The sequence below is a fragment of the Phyllobates terribilis genome, unplaced genomic scaffold (assembly GCF_046119375.1).
Source record: "Phyllobates terribilis strain yellow unplaced genomic scaffold, ASM4611937v1 Scaffold_9__5_contigs__length_417890890, whole genome shotgun sequence".
NCBI classification, from domain to species: Eukaryota; Metazoa; Chordata; class Amphibia; order Anura; family Dendrobatidae; genus Phyllobates; species Phyllobates terribilis.
The window spans coordinates 93364366-93389264 of NW_027362769.1; the positions used below are offsets into that span (position 1 = coordinate 93364366).

The 24899-nt window shown below is 42.8% G+C and overlaps 1 protein-coding gene across 1 annotated transcript in view; it reads right to left on the reverse strand.

Moving 5' to 3' along the window:
* DNAJC10 (DnaJ heat shock protein family (Hsp40) member C10) overlaps positions 1-24899 on the reverse strand; it is a 72500-nt gene that overhangs the window by 28997 nt on the left and 18604 nt on the right. The window contains exons 3-11 of the mRNA XM_073646787.1: positions 19337-19499; positions 17548-17598; positions 15294-15376; positions 15067-15198; positions 8700-8793; positions 5109-5186; positions 4019-4062; positions 1248-1385; positions 1078-1167 (exon numbers count right to left, since the gene is read on the reverse strand). Coding sequence (XP_073502888.1) covers positions 1078-1167; positions 1248-1385; positions 4019-4062; positions 5109-5186; positions 8700-8793; positions 15067-15198; positions 15294-15376; positions 17548-17598; positions 19337-19499 — 873 coding nt within the window. The remainder of the gene's footprint in view (positions 1-1077; positions 1168-1247; positions 1386-4018; positions 4063-5108; positions 5187-8699; positions 8794-15066; positions 15199-15293; positions 15377-17547; positions 17599-19336; positions 19500-24899) is intronic.

Sequence of the window (24899 nt, forward strand, 5' to 3'; positions counted from 1 at the left end):
CTGAATTGCCGGCCGGCTTTTTTAAAGAGACGGTGCATGAAAACACTATTATTTTTTTTATAAATCCTTTACACTAAATGACAAGTACAGTAAGCAACACTATCACTGTACTTCTTATATGTGTGACTGACATGTTTCTACCTATCTAATCTATGTGTGAAGCTCTATTCTTTCTGTTGTAAATTGTCGGGTACCGGTGTATGCCGCTGATGAATTACCGGCTTTTCGTGTAATACATTCTACATTATTCTTAGTTGTTTTACTTCATGTAGAATTAACCTACAAGGAAAGAAAGGGTTTATTTTCATTCCGATATTTGTGTCCCATTGACTTGCATTGGTTTCCGGTATCGGAATCGGCGATATCCGATACTTTTTGGGTATCGGTCCGATCCAATATTTCCTGATATCGGAAGGTATCGCTCAACACTAATCATCACATGTAACCCAAACTGGCATTAGCTCATGGTGCAAAAAAAAACAAAGTTCTTACAGCTCCATTGACTGAAAAATAAAAACATTATGGGTCATGGAAAATGGAGACACAATCCATTTTTTTAACTAACTTTTGAATTTTTTTCAATTCACTTGTATATAAAAATGTATGCAAATTTGATATGGCCATACTCCTGCTAACCCGGAGAATACAATGAATGCAGTAACAACAAAACCCCAAAAAACAAAAGGGAAGGGGAATTGCAATCCCCTTTCCCATTTCACCCACTAGGGATTTTTTTTCCTGTTTTTCAGTACATTATATGGTAAAATTAATGGTGTAATTCAAATCTACAAACATTAAACCCTCATTTGACTTTGCCAATGGAAAAATAGAAAAGTCTAGCTCTTGGAAGAAGTGGAGGAAAAACAAAAGTGGAACCCCCCCCCCCCCCCCATCAAAAAAAAAAAAGTTGGCTGAGAGGTGAGGGGTTGATGTTGCATATTTAATGGTAAAACTTCTATCACAATAATTAACTCATGTGGCAGAGTAAAAGTACTTGCTATTTAAAGGGGTATTCTCAACACAGACATTTATAGCAAAAATGCACATATCCAGTGGACCTCCTCCTCCTCTTCTTACCTTTAAGGAATCGGGAGAAAGAGTCTCCAAATCTGGAAGATGTTCCATCACTTCTTTGTAGATTTCTTTGGAGTCTAATGAATTGAAGAACTAAACGATTCAAAAAAGAGTGTTAATACACAGACACATTGGATCTGAGCGTTCTGCCACTGCAACGACATTGTTCTTACCAGAACACCTCTCCTCTCTTTATCAGACAGATTGGCTCCTGGTGGGAAGTAAGCCGTGCTGCTGGTGGAGATGTCCAGGTTGTCACAGAGGTCAGGCTGAGCGGTGCAGTCCATCCACCCCACACTCACAAGTCCATCCTAATTTACAAGAAAAGCAGGTCCATATAAATGTGCTTCTGTATACAATCTGTTGATCTGTTCAGATTTATCCTTTCATGATTTTGTTTTACCGATTATCATATTTTTTAAGCTGTAGGACGCATCTTAATATAAGAAAATCCCCAGTCTTAGACATCAGAAGAGAGGTAAAATATATTTTCTACTAATTAACACTTCCCAGGCGGTGTACATAAGCAATGGGATTAAAAATCAATAAGCGGAGGGGTCAGTATCACAGGAGTAAATAAAGTGCTATAGGGAGGTAAAAGTCACATCAACAGTCAGCTCCTGATAGAGTTTCACTACAGCATTCACATGATGCGCACAGCTCTGCAATACACAAACCGTGCTGCATGCACAGCAGACAAACACAATACAGACACAAACCTCTGCAGCACACACATCACGGGTGCAAGCACAGAAGACACACAGCTGTGCTGCATACATAGGAGCGTACGCACACAGCTGTGCTTCATACATAGGAGCGTACGCACACAGCTGTGCTGCATACATAGGCGCGCACGCACACAGCTGTGCTGCATACATAGGAGCGTACGCACACAGCTGTGCGGCATACATAGGCGCGCAAGCACACAGCTGTGTGGCAGACATAGGCGCGCACGCACACAGCTGCGCGGCAGACAGGCGCGCACGCACACAGCTGCGCGGCAGACATAGGCGCGCACGCACACAGCTGTGCGGCAGACATAGGCGCGCACGCACACAGCTCTGCGGCAGACATAGGCGCGCACGCACACAGCTCTGCTGCATACATAGGCGCACGCACACAGCTCTGCTGCATACATAGGCGCACGCACACAGCTCTGCTGCATACATAGGCGCACACACAGCTCTGCTGCATACATAGGCGCACACACAGCTCTGCTGCATACATAGGCGCACACACAGCTCTGCTGCATACACAGGCGCACACACAGCTCTGCTGCATACATAGGCGCACACACAGCTCTGCTGCATACATAGGCGCACACACAGCTCTGCTGCATACAGAGGAACACACAGCTCTGCTGCATACAGAGGAACACACACAGCTCTGCTGCATACATAGGCACTCACACAGCTCTGCTGCATACATAGGCACTCACACAGCTCTGCTGCATACAGAGGCACACACACAGCTCTGCTGCATACAGAGGCACACACACAGCTCTGCTGCATACAGAGGCACACACACAGCTCTGCTGCATACAGAGGCACACACACAGCTCTGCTGCATACAGAGGCACACACACAGCTCTGCTGCATACAGAGGCACACACACAGCTCTGCTGCATACAGAGGCACACACACAGCTCTGCTGCATACAGAGGCACACACACAGCTCTGCTGCATACAGAGGCACACACACAGCTCTGCTGCATACAGAGGCACACACACAGCTCTGCTGCATACAGAGGCACACACACAGCTCTGCTGCATACATAGGCACTCACACAGCTCTGCTGCATACATAGGCACTCACACAGCTCTGCTGCATACATAGGCACTCACACAGCTCTGCTGCATACATAGGCACTCACACAGCTCTGCTGCATACATAGGCACTCACACAGCTCTGCTGCATACATAGGCACTCACACAGCTCTGCTGCATACATAGGCACACACACAGCTCTGCTGCATACATAGGCACACACACAGCTCTGCTGCAAGCATCCTACATCAACTTTAATTATGAGTGGTTTAGTACCAGATATACAGTCGCCTTATTCCCCATACTTTACAGTTTCCTCTCTGCAGGTGACTGACCCCATGACAGATATCCTGGAAGGTCCTCCAGCTTAAGTGTTCATTGAGGTGCAGTTTCAGGATCTGCACAGCGTGAGGCATGTGCAGTCCCACTCAGCGGTAGAGATGTGCAGGTTCAGCTTCCTCTTTTCCTTCTTGCACTAATCACACAGATCAGTGTAGGGCAGGAGGAGAGAGAACTGTGCAGCTGCATTGTTTTCTTAGTGATTGGGAAGGACACTGTACAACCTCTCCTCAGGATCGCAGAGGAATCTGCCTCTAAGACGCCAACACTTTTTAGTAAGATTTTTTTTCTGTGGGCGGTGCCTGAGCAGCGTGTTAGCTTTGTCTTGCATGCTTGCTAGTTTTCAGATCCCCAGTGCTTTTATCCCAGTATACTTGCCCAGTATATACACGTCTGCCATGCCTGCCTGGGTTACAGTTATATCTTCCAGCCCGCTTGCCTGCCTGTATACCAGCAGTGCGCGCCAGCACCTGCCTGCCTATCAGCCAGCCCCGTCCGCACCTGCAGTGCCCATTCATATATCTGCAGGATCCGCCTGCACCTGCAGTGCCCATTCATATATCTGCAGGATCCGCCTGCACCTGCCGTGCCAATACAGGAGGGGTGTATACACTAGTTTTATTATAATTAGGGTCCTGAATTGTTTAAGTTGGGGTTTTCCGGTAGTGGACGACCCCTTTATATAGTTTATAAGTGGTAAGTATAACAATTCTAAATGGGTCGAGAAGTGGTTGCGAAACATAAGTGAAAATATTTTTTTTTCCAACTAACATTTGTGGCTTCAAGGATCAGTAAAACATTTTCTCCTACAGGATTGTACACATTTGTAGATCACTTACAAGCATTCCTGCGAGTTTCAACCGCGTCTGTGAGGACAGGCAGTCTGGAATAAAGAGAGACTTTCAGATTGCAGGAAACTCTGCACACATTCAGAACAGAACTTCACGTTAGTATAAAATGCCATGAACTGGCTGAAACGTGCTGGAAGATGTATTTACAGGACTGATTTTACCATCCTTTGCTATGCGTATAGGTCCAAATCAATTATTACATTAGAAACCAGCATGGATTCCACATCATGTCTTCTTTAATAAAGACTGCTGTTCATTCCACTTTTGTGACAGCGCTGTGGAAATTATGTTCAGGAGTGATCAAATTTAAAGTAACTTTTTTTTTTTTTTTTTTTTTTTTTTTTTGAGATAGGTGAAAAAAGAAATGAAGCTGAGAAAATAGTTCTAATTTATTGCCCAGCAAGGATCTGCCATGACATAGATTGAAATCCATGGACACCACACAGTCACTATAATGTTATAGTTTCTTTAGTACCTCATATGAAATATAACGATATATATGAAATATATCTTTCAGGACCTTAGATATCCATGGTTACGACCAATGATATAGTAACAGTGAGTTAGCTAGTTGCTAGTGGTCGTAACCATGGATATCTAAGGTCCTGCAATGCCTGCACATGAGGAAAGAGACATAGCAAATCAGAAGAACTATACTATATTTCTAATTGGAGGTATTTGCTAATATTATTTTTATTACACCTACTACATATTGGGATAGGATCTTGGAGATGGGAATACCCCTTAATGAAAAAAAATTGGCACAAGTCTTACCCTTAATGACAGCTTTATTTCCTCTCACTGTATAATATTTTAGCAAAGTGATTGGCTGGGGTGGGCGACTTTCCCGCGTACCGTCTGCATGGTTTCTATTAAGACCCATGTGCACATCCAGCCTGAATGTACATACAAACCTCTCACAAATTTCTTGCAGGGGCTACACAGAGGCTTCTTATGAAAGGGCCCATAGAGCAGAGATACATAAATGTGACCGAGTGCTGCAATTACACCCAATGCTACAGCCGGTGAACCTGGAGACACGGTTACGCATGCATATTGTATGAAGCGATTACATTACCTCCACTGTCCGCGCAGAATGTAATTAGCCAGCCGACTCCTGATGCAAAGGAATTTTCTATAGAGCTTCTGAAATTGCCTATTCAAAAAGATAAAATTGCAAAAAAAAAAAAATTATAACCACCTTTCTAGTATTAATATCTACACATAGGTGATAACTACTAGACCCCCACCAAAATTGCCAGAATAGGGCACTTCTGTGAGGGAAGCAGTGGTCAGGCCTGTGCACTGCAGCTTCCTTTACTCTGGAGATTGCCGAGTATCACTACCACTCTTCACCATTCTCCAGTAGTTCCAAAGATTTCACCAGTTGGATCCCATCAATCTACAACCCCTGGCAAAAATTATGGAATCACCGGGCTCGGAGGATGTTCATTCAGTTGTTTAATGTTGTTGAAAAAAAGCAGATCACAGACATGGCACTAAAGTCATTTCAAATGGCAACTTTAGGGCTTTAAGAAACACTAAAAGAAATCAAGATTATAAATGTGGTACTCAGTAAAGGTAAATTTTTCAGACCAAGCAAAGGGAAAAAATTATGGAATCATCAAAAACAAACACACAAAAGAACACTCCAGTACATCACTAGTATTTTGTTGCACCAACTCTGGCTTTAATAACAGCTTGCAGTCTCTGAGGCATGGACTTAATGAGTGACAAACAGTACTCTTCATCAATCTGGCTCCAACTTTCTCTGATTGCTGTTGCCAGATCAGCTTTGCAGGTTGGAGCCTTGTCATGGACCTTTTTCTTCAACTTCCACCAAAGATTTTCAGTTGGATTGAGATCCGGACTATTTACAGGCTATGACATTGACCTTATGTGTCTTCTTTCAAGGAATGTTTTCACAGTTTTTCCTCTATGGCAGGATGCATTATCATGAAAAATGATGTCATCATCCCCAAACATCCTTTCAATTGATGGGATAAGAAAACTGTCCAAAATATCAATGTAAACTTGGGCATTTATTGAAGATGTAATGACAGCCATCTCCCCAGTGCCTTTACCTGACATGCAGCCCCATATCATCAATGACTGTGGAAATTTGCATGTTCTCTTCATGCAGTCATCTTTATAAATCTCATTGGAATGGCACCAAACAAAAGTTCCAGCATCATCATCTTGCCCAATGCAGATTCACGATTCATCATCGAATATGACTTTCATCCAGTCATCCACAGTCCACGATTGCTTTTCCTTAGCCCGTTGTAACCTAGTTTTTTTCTGTTTAGGTATTAATGATGGCTTATGTTTAGCTTTTCTGCATGTAAATCCCACTTCCTTTAGGCGGTTTCTTACAGTTCGGTCACAGACATTGACTTCAGTTTCCTCCCATTCGTTCCTCATTTGTTTTGTTGTGAATTTCCTGTTTGAGACATTTTAGACACAGCTGACTGAACAACCAACATCTTTTGCAACATTGCGTGATGATTTACCTTCTTTTAAGAGTTTGATAATCCTCTCCTTTGTTTCAATTGACATCTCTCGTGTTGGAGCCATGATTCATGTCAGTCCACTTGGTGCAAGAGCTCTCCAAGGTGTGATCACTCCTTTTTAGATGCAGACTAATGAGCAGATCTAATTTGATGCAGGTGTTAGTTTTGGAAATGATAATTTACAGGGCGATTCCATAATTTTTTCCTCAGAATTGAGTGATTCCATAATTTTTTCCCTCTGCTTGGTCTGAAAAAAATTACCCTTACTGAGTACCACATTTTTTATCTTGATTTCTTTTAGTGTTTCTTAAAGCCCTAAAGTTGCCATTTGAAATGACTTTAGTTTTGTGCCATGTCTGTGATCTGCTTTTTTTCAACATTAAACAACTGAATGAACATCCTTCGAGTCCGCTGATTCCATAATTTTTGCCAGGGGTTGTAGTATTCAGGACAATAAGTGATAACTTCTCCTTAATGGAAGCAAACTGGATTAAAGGGAATCCGTCAGCAGATTTTGCTACCTCATCCGAAAGCAGAATAATGTAGCGGAAGAGACCCCGATTCTAGTGATGTACCTCTTACTGGGCTGCTTAATGTAGTGGTTATAAAATCACAGATTTTTCAGTAGGACATCATTAGAGGACTAGTAAACCTGCTGCTATGTAGACCAACCCCGCCCCCCACCAATGATTGGCTGTTTTTTGCTTACGCACATTGTACACAGAAAGCTGCCAATCAGTGGTGTGGGCGGGGTTATACAGAGCTCAGCATTTAGAGAGCTGGCAGATCTGCAGCAGACAAAACAGTTTTTAACCAAAGCTGCAAACAGTAAAGTAAGTGACACATTGCTGACCTCTCTGCCCCTACATCATGCTGCTTTCCAATTGGGTAGCAAAAACCTGTATTATTTTATTATTCTGGTTATTATGGCCATGTATTGCAGTCATAATAGAGACTGAATATAACCGTGCAAAGCCACTGTAAGCTGTTGCATATACACAAGAGGAATAGCACTAATGTGGCCATTATATGATGGTTATTCTGCATGTTCAACAGCTTTCGCCTCTGTCCCTCTCTCTAATTTTCGGTTGTCCCAGAGCTGGTGGTTGGAGACTAGCTGCTCGGATGTCCCCTATACACAGTGCACAGATATGAGGGATACATGCTCTCTTGTCTCTATGGAGCACTCAGAGAAGTAGCATGGAAGAGATTATAGAGCTGCACCAAACTGGAGATAATTGCCCAACTAGAAGCTGTAGCAGGATCTGCCCGTGTCTCTGCTTGTTTTCTCACTGTGCCAAGTGCTCCTCCCTACATAGACTAACAGAAGCTGTAATCTGTCACGGCTGTATCAAGTGTGACAGACAGTTATTCTGGATCTGGCTGTAGAAGGTCAGTGAGCTTGGCTTTGCAGACGCCTTCTTGATCTTTTTATCTCTGTAGTGTAGCGATATCTTTCTCCCTTTAGGACCCAGCAGCGACCTGCACCTTCTGCTGCTATTTGACACACCCTTGCTTGATGGTTAAAACTTTCAGTGTCGTCAGAGAGCGTGGAAGAAGCGGCTCATGAGTGGAGAAAAGCAGATTTCTCTAATATAAACACCAACATTGAAATTGCAAAACCAAGGGGGAAAAGTCATGGAGTTTAGAAAATTACAGGGTTATGATATGCAAAATGATATGTGTAAGTGCGTTTGTTACTGCATATAGCACTCATGCTCGGTACCGAATAAATCGAGACATTTTGAAAATTTTCTTTTCATTTTTTCATCATTTGCAGATCAGTAACATATCTATCCATCCTATGATTTCCATTATTCCACAACTTTTCCTTCTTGGTGTTGCAGTAGCAATGCTGAGGAGTGTATAATACAAAGTTTCTTGTATTCAGCAGTACAATTAATGTATGCAAAGTTTGTTAGAACAACAGTGAACACTGAGGGTAAAAATTAAGGAAGCAAATTAAAAAAAAAATAATAATCTGACATATACATAAGAAGTAGCCTGAGAAGATAATGAGCAAAAGAACTGACAAAACTAAGGTATATATTAAGAAAAGAAAAAAATTCCTCCCACTCTGTGTCATCCGACAGAAGGTAGACATTCACTTTATAAATATTTTATGGCTTAGTTACTATGGTACGTTATACCCTTACCTGCCCATAACTCTGTTACAGCACTTGAAACATACTTCATTGCAAAATTTACCAAATTCTCCTTTGAACGGTCCCCAAAGTACTTGACTGGGTTCTGTAAATTACATAAAAATACAAAAATCCTGAAAACATACATACATACATACATATATATATATATATATATATACACACACACACATATACATATATATATATATATATATATATATATATATATATATATATATATATATATATATATATATATATATGTATATGTGTATATGTATATATATATATATATGTATATATATATATATATATATATATATATATATATATATATATATATATATATATATATATATATATATATATATATATGTATATATATATAAAGAAAGAAAGCACAGCAGCACTCCATTATGGCCAAGATACATAAAGACAATAAAACCATTTAATTTAAACTGTGTTATTACTCAATAAGCTTTACTTACAAAAAATGGAGGTTCTTAGCGCATAAATTGGCCAATTCATGTGTGCCCATCAACCACTGCAAGGTGACCTCCCATCTGGTGGGTACTACTCTGCCTACATGCCTCTCTTGGGCTACAAGCCTATAACTCTGGACAGAACATGTCACTTCTGGGCTAAAACACCTACAATTTAAATGGGCTGGTAGAATAGAATATACATCACCTGCTGGTTAAATGGGGGGAGTGCAAGGTCAGACAGGAGGCAGTTCCCACCTCCTATAGTAATATGTCAAAAATGTGGATGTGTCAAATGGGATGTGCTGGTCAGTTTTTTTTGACATATTACTATAGGAGGTGGTAACTGCCTCCTGTCTGACCTTGCACTCCCCCCATTTAACCAGCAGGTGATGTATATTCTATTCTACCAGCCCATTTAAATTGTAGGTGTTTTAGCCCAGAAGTGACATGTTCTGTCCAGAGTTATAGGCTTGTAGCCCAAGAGAGGCATGTAGGCAGAGTAGTACCCACCAGATGGGAGGTCACCTTGCAGCGGTTGATGGGCACACATGAATTGGCCAATTTATGCGCTAAGAACCTCCATTTTTTGTAAGTAAAGCTTATTGAGTAATAACACAGTTTAAATTAAATGGTTTTATTGTCTTTATGTATCTTGGCCATAATGGAGTGCTGCTGTGCTTTCTTTTTATATATCTTATGCAGTTTCTGCAGCTTGCACCTGTTCACATTTGGGATGAGCTGGTCAGTTTTTTTTGACATATATATATTTATTTTTTTTAAATACAAATGGGAAATAGTGGGTGGAGTTTGACCTTATGTAAAATATGTATTAAAATAGTTTACAAACGTGACAAAAACTTCAAACACATTTTACAAAAATTCTGAAAATTACAGCTTGAAAAACTAAACCCCTTCACCCCCAGCCTGTTTTCACCTTCCTGACCAGTGTCACTTTATAAGGTTATAACTTTGGAACACTTCAACATATCCCAGTGATTCGAAGAACAGTTTTTTCGTGACACGTTGTACTTCGTGTTAGTTGTAAATTTTGATTGATGTGTGTTTATTTATGAAAATATCGAAAATTTGACAAAAAAAATTCTTCATTAAATTTTGCTATTTTCAAAGTTTGAAATTTGATGCCCTTAAACCACATAATGATATCATACACAATGGTTAATAAATAACTTTTACCAAATGTCTACTTTACATCAGCATCATTTTTTAAATAATTTCTTTTTGTTAAGAAGTTAGAAGGGTTAAAATTTTATTGGCAATTTCTCATTTTTCCAATAAAATTTACAAAACTAATTTTTTTTTTAGGGACTGCATCACATTTGAAATAACTGAGCGGCCTACAGTAGGAAGAATAAGTATTTGATCACTGCCGATTTTGCAAGTTTTCCCACCTACAAAGAATGGAGTCTGTAATTTTTATCGTAGGTACACTTCACCTGTGAGAGACAATCTAAAATTAAAAACCAGAAAATCACATTGTATGATTTGTAAATAATTAAATTGCATTTTATTGCATGAAATAAGTATTTAATACAATAGAAAAACAAAATGTAATATTTGGTCCAGAAATCTTTGTTTGCAATTACAGAGGTCAGACATTTCCTGTAGTTCTTGACCAGGTTTGCACACACTGCAGCAGGGATTTTGGCCCACTCCTCCATACAGATCTTCTCCAGATCTTTCAGGTTTCGGGGCTGTAACTGGGCAACACTGAGTTTCAGCTCCCTCCAAAGATTTTCTATTGGGTTCAGATCTGGAGACTGGCTAGGCCACTCCAGGACCTTGAAATCCTTCTTACAGAGCCACTCCTTAGATGCCCTGGCTGTGTTTCAGGTAATTGTCATGCTGGAAGACCCAGCCACGACCCATCTTCAATGCTTGTACTGAGGGAAGGATATTGTTGGCCAGAATCTCGCCATAGATGACCCCATCCATCCTCCCTTTAATACAGTGCAGTCTTCCTGTCCCCTTTGCAGAAAAGCACCCACAAAGTATGATGTTTCCCCCACCATGCTTCACGGTTGGGACGGTGTTCTTGGGGTTGTACTCATTCTTCTCCCTCCAAACTCTGAGAATGGAGTTGATACCAAAAAGTTCTATTTTGGTCTCATCTGACCACATGACCTTCTCCCATGCATCCTCTGGATCATCCAGATGGTCACTGACAAACTTCAAACGGGGCTGAACATGTGCTGGCGTGAGCAGGGGGACCTTGCGCAACCTGCAGGATTTTATTCAATGACAGTGTAGTGTGTTACTAATGGTAATATTTGAGACTGTGGTCCCAGCTCTCTTCAGGTCATTGACCAGGTCATCCAGTGTAGTTCTGGGTTGATTTCTGACCTTTCTCGGAATCATTCTTGCCCCAAGAGGCGAGATCTTGCATGGAGCCCCAGACCAAGGAAGATTGACAGTCATCTTGTGTTTCTTCCATTTTCTAATAATTGTGCCAACAGTTGTTGGCTTCTCATCAAGCTGCTTGCCTATTGTCCTGTAGCCCATCCCAGCCTTGTGCAGGTCTATAATTTTGTCCCTGGTGTCCTTAAACAGCTCTTTGGTCTTGGCCGTGGTGGAGAGATTGGAGTGTGATTGATTGAGAGTGTGGACAGGTGTCTTTTATACAGGTAACGAATTGAAACAGGTGCAATTAATACAGGTAATGAGTGCAGAATAGGAGGGCTTCTTAAAGAAAAACTAACAGGTCTGTGAGAGACAGAATTTTTGCTGGTTGGTAGGTGATCAAATACAAAAATATAAAATGCAATTTAATTATTTAAAAATCATACAATGTGATTTTCTGTTTTTTATTTTTAGATTCTGTCTCTCACAGTTGAACCTATGATAAAAATTACAGACCTCTCCATTCTTTTCAGGTGGGAAAACTTGCAAAATCAGCAGTGTATCAAATACTTATTTTCCCCACTGTATGTGAGAGAAAATACCCAAAAGTGACAATTTTAAAAACGACACCACTAAAAGTGCTCAAAACCACATTCAAAAATGTTATTAACCCTTTAGGGACTTCACTGGCATTAAAGCAATGTGGAAGGAAAAAAAATGAAAATTTTACTTTTTCCCATAAAAATATTGCATTTTCAAAAGAGTAACACGAGAAAATGGACCATACAATTTGTTGTGCAATTTCAATAGTTTGGGTACACAAATTATTTGAGAACAAATTTTCGTAGAATAGTTTGCAGACTCCATATACAGAGCCCCTAAGTGCTAGAAGAGCAGCATTCCCCCTCAAGTGACCCCATTTTGGAAATTACATCTGTTCTGGGAATTTATCTACAGGTGTAGTGATGATTTAGACTCCATGTTTGTTTTCCAGAAACAAGTAGTAGTGGATGTCGCTGAGTGAAAAACTGCAAATCTGCCGTTGTAGTGACCAGTACGCTGTGGTGACCATACATTGTGCCCAGCTCATGCTTCTAGAGACATGGACCCTGTAAATTAGGTGGGTCCTCAATGCTACAGAAATGCCAAACACGTGGATGCTAAATTCGGTTTAAACACTCTGAGGTCAGAAGGGAGGGGGGGGGGGGGGGGTATTTGGATTTGGGAGCGCAGAATTCGCTGGATTTCTTTTGGAGGGCGAGAAGCCATTTCGTTTTTCCAGAGACTTTGTGTTACCAGTAACGAGGAAGCCCCCTATATTTCCGTTAACAGGTGACGAACCTAAGTGGGGACTTTTTTTGTGGATTGATTTGAAGCTTTTATTGGGAACATTTTACATCACATTTATCCTGTGCTCTACGTTGAGTACTTATATTGAGGTTTCCATCGAAATCTCTGAATGACGTGATTCAGATGAAACACCCAAAGGATCCATTCATTATAATGAGGCAGAAGAGTTGCTCTGGACTCAGTCTGGCCTCTGTTCAGCGGTGACCTGCTTTTCAGAAGTGCACAAAACTATGGTCGACCGCGCTTTTATGCACGCCTAAAAAGACGGACACCGCTGGATCACAGGTGAGACTGAGTCCGGTGCCTCCATCTGCCTCATTATAGGGAATCTTCTGCCGGGTGTTCCGTCTGAATCACGTATTTCAGAGATTTACATGGAAACCCCGGTGTAAGCGCTCAGCGCAGAGCGAAGGATAAATGTGAGCCGAGGCTTACTGCGATCTTTGGGAGACAGAATGAACAAATCAGCAGCAGGTGAAGAATTGGTTTTATTTATTTTGTACGCCGTTCCTCGTGCGGTATAAGTGATTAGACGACTTTATTCTTCGGGTCGGTGCGATTACAGTGATACCAGAGATATATCGGGTTTTTATGCTTGGCTGCTGTCACACACTAAAAGATGCTTTTTTTTTTGTAAAAACTTGTTGCATCACCGTATTTTGAGTGTTGTACTTTTCCTAGATTTCTGCAGACAGTCATGTGAGGGCTTGCTTTTTTCGGGAAGAGCTGACGTTTTTATTGGTACTATTTTTGGGCACATAACATTTTTGATAGCTTTCTATTCCGATTTTTGGGAGGCAGAATGAACAAAAAACAGCGATTCAGGATTTTTTTTTTATGCCATTGACCCTATGGTAAAAGTGATAAGGCAGCTTTATTCTTGGGGGTCGGTATGATTACAGCAAGACCACATTTATATCATTTTTATGCTTTGTCACTTTTACACAATAAAAACTATTTTATAGAAAAAAGTTATTTTTGCATCGCTTTATTCTGAGAGCTATAGCTTTTTTATTTCTCCGCTGATGGAGCAGTATGGCGGCTTATTTTTTGCGGGACAAGATGATGTTTTTAGCGATACCATTTTTATTTACATTCTTTTTTTTTATTGCGTTTTATTCCACTTTTTTTGGCGGTATGATGATAAAGCATCGTTTTTGCCACTTTCTTTAATTGTTTTTATGATGTTCACTAAAGGGGTTAACTAGTGTGACAGTTTTATAGGTCGGTTCGTTCTAGAGACGGCGATACCAAACGTGCACTTTTGTTTATTTTTGTTTTTACATAAATATACCTATTTATTGGTTTAACATTATAGTAATTTTTTTTAAAAAATATTTTTACAATTTTTTTTTTTTTTTTTTACTTCTTTACTTAGTCCCCCTATGGGACTTTAACTTTCACTACTCTGATCACTGGTATAAAACATTGATATGGATTATACCTGCCAGTATTACACTGACAAAAGCCCCTCAGCATGGACTAACAGGCTTGTGGTAGTTGGCTGGACTGGAGATCATCATGATGTCCTCGGGTTGCCATGGCATCGATTGGGCCCTCGTGATGACGTCATGGGGGCGCTGATCGGAAGGGAGAGGGAGCCCCCTGGGTGTGAGAGCCGGGGCTTAGCCATCATGTAAACCGAGCTCCCAGTGGTGATCGCCATGACGTACCCATACAAAGGTTGGGAACCCCTATCCGACCAGTACATACGGATACGTCAAAGGTAGTCAAGGGATGATCCGAAATTAATATTCATTTTCATTCTAAATGTCTATTTATTTTAATAAAATAGTTTTTCTAACATTGTTTAATTAAAAAATCCCTACTCTTCCTTCTCTAAATCTAATGTCTTTATTTTACAGAGACAGGACTGGTCACTGCTTGCTGCGCTCTCTCCTTACAATGTGCACTGACAGTGCACTCTTGCTGGCTCTTCAATTCTCATTACAGCAGATGAAGGAGCGTACTGTCACTGCGCAATGAAAAAAATATTGCACAGCTAGAAGGGAGCTTGTACTGATGCATGCTCAATACAGCAGGGACTATGCCAGCCCCTAAAATGAATGTCACCTATGACGCTTTGTTTCAGGGTGGGTACAAAGTATGTGGCAGTGACCGCAATATGCAATATTTAGAAAACTTTAGGATGGTTCGCCATTGACAGTACCATTCAGACTCACCATTCCCGTCTTAAAGATGTAGAGACTTGGATAACTATTGATTCCCCGGGTCCGACACAGGTTTCTTTCATCTCTGCAGTTCACTGCTCCTATTCGTATAAGTCCATCCATTTCCTTAGCAAAGTCTCTCCACTGAAAATAAAACCACAGAAAAAAAAAAAAAGAATCCAAAGATTATGAGGTTACACTGAACACAGTGTAGCATGTGGATACCATATTAGACTTACCGTTGGTGCAAGGTCATGACAATGAGAACAACCAGGTGAATAGAAATTAATGAACCAAACTTCTCCTGTATTAACAGCCCCATCTAAAGAAAAAAAATATCATGTATGGATATCAGAGTGTAATTTTCTCTAATAATGTTATAACTCTTGTTTTATTCTAGACTTATCTAAAGATGGCATGAAAACTTACGGGAGAGAACGGCAAAAACGAACCAAAATTGAAGGGCTCAGAGCACCGTTACGCCCCGTCATCTCATATCTAGCAAAGGAGCATGACTTCACTATGAATTGTGAATCAGGGCCATGGGAAGAAGAGCTAATAATCTGTTCAATGATCCCCCCACTAAGCAGAGGGTCTGTGATGCGGCCACCCATGTCCTGTAATGCGGTCAGTACGAATATGAAACAGCTTGTGTGGTGACACTTTTCTGTCCCTTTGTAATTAGGCTCTTCCTGACTTCAAAGCAACATGGCCAATGTACCAGACATTATGAATATTGGGTTTTTAGTGACAGGTGTAGGTTCTATAGATACGGGAGATATTTTCAGTATCTTAGTGCAGTGCAGAAACCAACGAAAACTTGCGCTGCCGTGCGGCCTGCTCATGAGGCCTGAACTAATATCGGCCAGGTAGATAAAGTTGCATATGCCATGCCTCATATGTAGTGATGAGCGAGCATACTCCGATATGGAGTTATCCAAGTTATCTCGGGTTCTGATAGAGGAGCCGGCGTGCTCGAGTCAAATGCTTGCTTAGCCGCATGCACCGGGCATTCTCCGCATATTTAGTGGCAGTGTATCAGCCATGATACATGTGCCCGCAGCTACGCGAGCATTTGACTCGAGCACGCCGGCTCTTCTATCCAAACCCAAGCACGCTCTATATCCGAGTATGCTCGCTCATTGCTACTCATATGTAAAGAAAACTAAAACAGTGATAGGACATCCAGGGGGGCAGATATCTTTAAAATTGGGGATCTCATAATTTAATGGTACCTAAGGCCGCATCTTATTTACAGGCCCACATCTGAGGTCGCCAGGCAGGGTAGGTGAGAGTGGTTGGTACCTGACAAAAAGCAGGTTATGGCAGATAGAGCACGCTGTAAGCACGGTGACATTTTCTAAAACAGAGTTCTCCCCTTTGCAAGATTTTCACCATTTCTATGACAACAGGTCTGGTAACTTTCTTTTGTTTAACTCTTATTTTTTATGTCACTGTATATACTGTATTGTTTTGTGCCCTTTGTGACAGCTCTTGCATATTTTTATAAGCACTGCCCAATTGTTGGATTAAATATATAAAATTTAATAGTGGGTCCTCAATCTATAAACTGCACCCCAGAAGCCTTGTAAGGCTCAACGTTACAAGTAACGGGCGTCCAATCAGCAGGTAATAAACTATTGGAGATGGCGGATAGTTTTTTTTTTTGTGGTCATTACGGAACTTGACGTGACGGTGACCGTACCCTGGTCAAGGGTCGAATCGAGTGTGTATATACTATACACTCACTTTGAAGGTGCCCAATACCCTGACTAGTAGCTATGGCAACGAGTATCCCAATATAAATAATGCCGTCCACTATAAAACGCACTTCAAGATGAATATCTGGAACCCAATGCGAGGAAGCTGATGCGAAACGCGCGTTGGGGTAGCTATAGCAGTTGCTGCCTCGTCCATCAATCGTCTGTCAATTGTCTGATTGTCCTGACAATTGGTGGCAGCCGTGGGATATCTTCCTGATCTCCCTGACACCCTTTACTTTGTATGTTGAGCACTTTGCCTGATGTTGATTGATGGCGCTCGGTTGCCCAGAGTGACCGCTACCTGAACTCAATCCATGTTCCTGAGCATGAGCATGAGCATGAGCACTGACACTGGAGGAACCCAGCGGTGTGCACACAATGTCAGTGCGGCGCGCTCTGATCCCTGGCTTCTGTCTGAGGCCATAGCTCGCTACACTTGTACGCCGGGAAGTGTAGCAAACTAGCAGCTTCAGAAAGCAGCAATGGATCAGAGTGTCCACACTGACACTGTGTGCGTGCCGCTGGGCTCCTCCAGTGTCAGTGCGCACACGTAGGAGAACAGATTGTGTTCATGCAGCGCTCACTCTGGGCAAGCGAGCACCATCAAAATCCCTTTTTAGCACCAGATATATCCCTATTCAAGAGATATGAACATTTTGAATTTGGAAGGTTTTTTTTTGCTTGAGTGAACACAAACCACAGTGTAGGTAGAAACACACTAAACACTTACCAAATTCTCCTTTATCCAAAGTAAAAACTTCAGGATCATCATCATAAATACCTTAAAATCGGAAATAAAACAAAAGATTAGTAATTTATAAGAAATGGTGATTATTTTAACTCTATCGCTGGCAGAACGGACCTCAGGAGGGTGGTCTGTATCAGCCTGCGGCTCCGCTCCGCTGGGTCTACTATAGCTCTATACTATCAGACCAGCATAGAGAATCATGGGGATATATAGCTTTATATGTAGTCACAGTAAAATAGTGGCATTGTCCCCCTTGAAAGTTTCTCAAAATAAAATCAAAATGTCCAATCTGGTCAGAATTTTAGAAATTGTGGAATGTGACCCTGCTCCTCATAAAAAAAAGGTTAAAAGGTTACGTCACGAATATGCTGCGATTTATTCAGCCCAACACGTGGCACCCCCTCTGAACAGCTGTTAGCAGCTCCGGACAAATTAACTGGTGTATAGAGCGGAACGGCACAGATCTGTACACAGAGCCTGCTGCCAAGTGCTGCACCTCTTGAAGAGAATGAGCGCGGATCTGCAGCATGCGGCAGCAGCCACTACAGTGTACGGAGCTGCTGGCTTCCACTCCTTACGTCATTTACATCCAGCCGCTAGCGGAGTTGGTAACAGCTAACTGGTTGGGGTGCGGGGTGTAGGATCACCACTGAACTGGCACTGATGACCTAACCTACAAAAGTTTATCATTATAAACATAGTGGACGATGACTTCAAGTTGAGGTGTCATTGAAAACAAACTGCACTTTACTCACCCTTCCCAGGTCCTGAGTGTCTGCCACTGCTCCTGTTGCCCAATACTGTTTATAGCGCTGACGTCAAGCCAACAGTGCTAATCATTGAGTTAGCGATTCTGCCCGGGTAGACGGCACGAGCCGCTGAGCTCACAGATCAACGTCACGTCTGCAGCCAATCTGTGAGCTCAGCGGCTCCGAGCGGATCGTGCCGTCTACCCGGGCAGAATCGCTAACTCAATGATTAGCACTGTTGACGTGACTTCAGCACTGCAGACAATTTTAAACACTTGGAGTGGCGGCAGGTTCTCAGCACTGGACCCTGGGAGAGTGAATAGAGCACAGTTTGTTAATTAAAAATAAAAACTACACCTGGGAACAGAGGTTTTGTCTCTGTGAACAAAGCAAACTCTAGCTATTGCTCCAACTTTTCATTTACCAAAATATGGACGATGTTAACTAACATATGAAAGTTCAAAAGGTGTTGTATCATCGCTCATAAATCCATTATGGAAGGTGCAAGTACGATCACCCAATGGCCATGGGTCTGCCTCCAGACAAACATTTGGTCTCGCCTTTGGCTGCTTGTTCACAGGTCATGGCTCTCACATATAGAGGGGGTACCAAGGCGAGGGAACCATAATGCTCCCACTATGGTGTCCATGTGCATTAAGGGTACAGTGACAGATGGGATAAAGCTTTAAGCTCTCTGGTTATGTCAAGGGGTACGAGTTATTATACCCACAGATTTTAGGGAAATTACAAGAAATATGACTATTTTCACTCTCTAATTCAACAATACAAGTAGAAAAGTCAGTCTGACGACGGGCAGAATACTGAACCATAACAGGACTAGCAGGTGATTTACGGAGCTGCATCCTGTTTTGTAGGGGAGCACGACCACTCTGCAAATAAGAAGAATGGTCGTTCTGCTCTGCTACTAGTAAAATCAGAAATAATTGGGAAAATCAGTATCCAATTCAAAAAACGACAAAAAAGGTATAAAGTAAAGGAATAAAAAAAAAACAACCACATACCAAAATCATATCGATAGTAGCTCCAGCTTTCATAATGGCCTCCTTGGTTCTCCTCTAGACCTTTCTCCCCATATTTATCATACTTTTTGCGAAGATCTTCATCCTTTAAAACCTCGTACGCGCGGTTAATTTTCAAAAATTTGTCGTGTGCACTTGGATCATTCTGGAAAGATTAGAATTTGATTATAAGCAGAATTACAATCAGATCATAAGGGAACCTTCCTAAGGGAAGGTTTAAGGGAACCTGAGAGCAACATCATTTAGGGACCTGATTCCAGTGATGTGTCTCTTATTAGGCTGTGTGTTGTTGTTTCAATAAAATCAGTGCTTTATCAGCGGGAGATTATCACTACAGGACTAGTTGCTCCATGCCATGTAGTCCTGATATTCTGTCTAACCTGGCCCCCACCACTAATTAGCAGCTTTTCTGCCTATGCACAGTTTACACAGAAAGCTGCCAATCAGTGGTATGGGCGGGGTTATACAGAGCTCCGCATTCAGAGAACTGGAAAATCAACAGCAGAGAAAACAGTGATTTTATCAAAATAACTGAATGGAGACTAGGAAATGACATCGCTGGAATCAGGGCTTCAGCATCTACATCATGCTGCTCTGATTACATAGGAAAACCATGGTAACAGATTTCCTTTAAAACGTCCTTTTTATGCAACAAAACAAACAAAAAAAAAAATCAGCTTTTTCTCTGGAAATAGAATCCTGTCCAACACTGAGGTTTGTCTGGCACTTCAGTTCATTCTCATTCACTTTCATAGGGTTGAGGTGTAGTACCACACTGAGCCCCTGGTTTATAGTGGTACCATTTCTGGGAAGGGGGGGGGTGTGGAGTCTTTTCCCAAATCCTGGACTCTACTTTAGTCTTTTTATTGCCTTTACTTAGATAGGAAATCCTAAATAAACAGGTTTCATTTGAGAATGAGATGTTAGTTTATCATCTATCTACTCTTCCATCAATTTGTTGGTCTATCTCAATGCATTATATACTGGAATTTAATAAGGCAAGATAATAATTTTTAATGACGTGCTAGATTGCGTTTTGGATTTCTTTCAAGATATTATGTGGTTCTGCTGGGCGGTAGATTCCGATGCACTTCAAGATTCACGGAGCTGGCATCATGGAGTCGTAAGGCCCCTAATACAGACTGTTGTCCGAACAAGTCTGTATTATGGGCAAGGTCTCGTGGGGGGGAGATGGCAAGGCCTAGAGGGGGGGGGTTTAGATGGCAAGGCCTCGAGGGGGGAGGGGGGGGGGGGGGGGGGAGTTGGCAAGGCCTCGAGGGGGATGAGAAGGCAAGGTCTCGGGGTGGGGGGGGGGGGGGGGGGGGGGGCAAGGTCCACATTGGAAACACAAACGCTCAGCCAAGGTCAACGAATTAGCACTCGCCCATCAGCTGTCGCATGAGTGTAGCGCCTTTAGAGACATTCTTCATAAGAAAAAAATGTTACCACTATTTAAACACAGGCTCAAAACCAACATTTGCAGAGGGGTGTAACTTAGATGAGAGAGCCAGCAAAGTGACATCATCAGAAGTCTGTATGTAAGAGAAGAGAGTGCACAATCTGGAATTAGATTACCATGGAAAAATAACTAAAAAGGGACATTTTCTGTGTTCAGAAGCTGTTTGCCTGAGGGACAAGGAGCTCATCCACATCTCCTCTTCCCTATACTAGAGGGTGAGCTCTATTGTACACAGTGTAACTACAGCCACATTCACACCTACAGCAGTCTTCAATGATATTCTGCACAGTTGCCTATTCAGATGGTAATATGTGCTGGATTCCAACATTCTTTCCCACATTAGGAAACACATCAAAATAGGCTTAGTATCAGTTGCCTAAGACAAATATTTGGGGGTTGCATGCTAGTGAGACACCAACATGAAATTAAGGGGACTGTCTCAAGTTTTAAAATGGTTAAATGAAAAGTGCTTGTAAAAAAACAAGAAACTTTGTAATTTACCACTTGTTAAAAATCATCTCCATCCTCACGACAAAGGGTTTTTTAAATCTATAATGTACAACTTGTTGCCTGGGTTATCAACCCCCCCTGTAGCAACTGCATGGAAGCTTATCTGGGTAAGATAAGTGCTCTCCTCTGCGCGCACAGGCAGAGGAGAGCACACATCGGGCCAGCTTCACCACCACGTAGCCAGACCAAATTATCAATCTTCAGGAGTGCACCGCCACTGGCACGAGGCGGCCGGCAGCAGCGAGCTGAGCACCTCTGAAGAAAAGAAGAGCGCAGCCCTAATGTAATTAGACAAGGCGCATTTTCCTTTTCTTTTTCTAATCAATTGTAATAAAAAAATTGTTCTGCTAAAAGATAACGTGCTAATATTTTATACGACTGTATTGTCATGAAGACTTAAGGGGGTACTCTCATCTATGTAGCAGGTGTAATAATAATAATAATAATAATAATAATAATAATAACAACAATAACATATACCTCCAATTAGAAATTTAGTATAGTTCTTCAGATTCACTATGTTGCTTACCTCTTGTACGGCATTTCAGTAGCTTAGGTATCCATGGTTAAGACCACTAGCAACTGTCACTATATGAGTGGTCGTAACCATGGATACCTAAGCCACAGCAATGCCCTGCACATGGGGTAAGCGACATAGCAAATCTGGAGATACCATCAGATAAATCAGATACCAGGAGGAGGGAGTTCCCTGCTCACATTCTCGCAAGCTTATAATCTATGAGGAAATAGGGGAGACACGAAAGGTAAATGATAAAATGTGCTTATATTGTACAATACAGCCATAATATACTAAATAGGGCATGCACATAATGATGCATGAACCAGTCACCAGCCAGTATATGTACACAGGGTCGCCGGGACACCGGAGAATTCTCCGTTGGGCCTGGGTCCCGGTTGAGCAGGACGCACGGGGGCCAGCTGGTTAACATGGCCGTTGGTGCACCTGCACCTGGGGTGCAGGGAAGCCCTTGCAGTGCGGCTGATGAGGACAATGTAGCCAGCTTCTCGGGGGGCCCATGGCCAGATTGCCCTCATTGTGTGCAGCGGGCAGGGAGCGATCTCTCCAGCTTCGCTGCTGACAGGAGGAAAATGGCAGCGGAGCTGAGGGATCCGTCCTCTGCTTCCGGCCTGGTGCTTCCTCCCTGACACAGGCTCACGTGGCTTGATGACGTCATGATTCAGAGCAGGCCTGTGTCAGAGAGAAAGTTGCAGACAACGAGGATGCTGCAGGGGAATGAGCAGAGAGGTAAGTGTGGTTTTTTAACTAATACACTGGGGATGAGGGAGAGCAATAATGATGAAGGAGATACGGCAATGATGATTATGATGATGGAGGAGGTGGGGGGAGATATGGCAATGATGATTATGATGATGGAGGAGGTGGGGGGAGATATGGCAATGATGATGGTGGAGGAGGTGGGGGGAGATATGGCAATGATAATGATGGAGGAGGTGGGGGGAGATATGGCAATGATGATGATGGAGGAGGTGGGGGGGATATGGCAATGATGATGATGGAGGAGGTGGGGGGAGATATGGCAATGATGATGATGGAGGAGGTGGGGGGGGATATGGCAATGATGATGGTGGAGGAGGTGGGGGGGGATATGGCAATGATGATGGTGGAGGAGGTGGGGGGAGATATGGCAATGATAATGATGGAGGAGGTGGGGGAGATGTGGCAATGATGATGATGATGGAGGAGGTGGGGGAAGATATGGCAATGATGATGATGGAGGAGGTGGGGGAAGATATGGCAATGATAATGATGGAGGTGGGGGAGATGTGGCAATGATGATGATGATGGAGGAGGTGGGGGAAGATGTGGCAATGATGATGATGATGGAGGAGGTGGGGGAAGATATGGCAATGATGATGATGGAGGAGGTGGGGGAAGATATGGCAATGATAATGATGGAGGAGGTGGGGGAGATGTGGCAATGATGATGATGATGGAGGAGGTGGGGGAAGATATGGCAATGATGATGATGGAGGAGGTGGGGGAAGATATGGCAATGATGATGATGATGGAGGAGGTGGGGGAAGATATGGCAATGATGATGGTGGAGGAGGTGGGAGGGTATGGCAATGATGATGGTGGAGGAGGTGGGGGGAGATATGGCAATGATGATGATGATGGAGGAGGTGGGGGAAGATATGGCAATGATGATGATGGAGGAGGTGGGGGGAGATATGGCAATGATGATGATGGAGGAGGTGGGGGGGGGATATGGCAATGATGATGGTGGAGGAGGTGGGGGGAGATATGGCAATGATAATGATGGAGGAGGTGGGGGAGATGTGGCAATGATGATGATGGAGGAGGTGGGGGAAGATATGGCAATGATGATGATGGAGGAGGTGGGGGAAGATATGGCAATGATAATGATGGAGGAGGTGGGGGGAGATATGGCAATGATGATGGTGGAGGAGGTGGGGGGGTATGGCAATGATGATGGTGGAGGAGGTGGGGGGAGATATGGCAATGATGATGATGATGGAGGAGGTGGGGGAAGATATGGCAATGATGATGATGATGGAGGAGGTGGGGGCAGATATGGCAATGATGATGATGGAGGAGGTGGGGGGAGATATGGCAATGATGATGATGGAGGAGGTGGGGGAAGATATGGCAATGATGATGGTGGAGGAGGTGGGGGGAGAGATGGCAATGATAATGATGGAGGAGGTGGGGGGAGAGATGGCAATGATGATGGTGGAGGAGGTGGGGGGGATATGGCAATGATGATGGTGGAGGAGGAGGTGGGGGGGGATATGGCAATGATGATGGTGGAAGAGGTGGGGGGAGATATGGCAATGATGATGGTGGAGGAGGTGGGGGGGGATATGGCAATGATGATGGTGGAGGAGGTGGGGGGAGATATGGCAATGATGATGGTGGAGGAGGTGGGGGGAGATATGGCAATGATGATGGTGGAGGAGGTGGGGGGGAGATATGGCAATGATGATGGTGGAGGAGGTGGGGGGAGATATGGCAATGATGATCCATGGCTGTTCTTGTTTTTTTCTGGAAACCCCAAAGAGAATGAATGGAGCTGCGGTCAGACGTCCCACCTGCTGCTGCATTTTAAAATGGGGATAAGTGTCCTGTCAGGGATAAAACTTCCCCATTCTTCCGACTGGAAAATGCACCTATGTTCGGACTCAAACAATTAATAAGTGATCACCGATCCTGTTGAGCCCATGGATCGGTGATAACGTGTTTTAACCAAAGAACCTCTTTAACGCAAACTACCATAATTGTACGTTCCGGTTATAGTGGTGCACAGTATATGTGCAGGAGCCGCCTGTGATTTACAGTCGACGCTCCACTATAACAAGGATAACGGCTAACAGGTATTTACATATAGCTGTAGGGTGGGCCCTGAGGACCAATTCCTCCTGTGGTCCCCAGACACCCCAGTCCGACACTGAGTGTACAGTACAGACACAGAGGCTATTAAGTGCATGGATGGTGTGTGAACAGATGCTATGGGGGGGGTCATGATTTTGAAGAAAGTATTGTATGGGCCAAATAGGGATAGTTAGATAAGT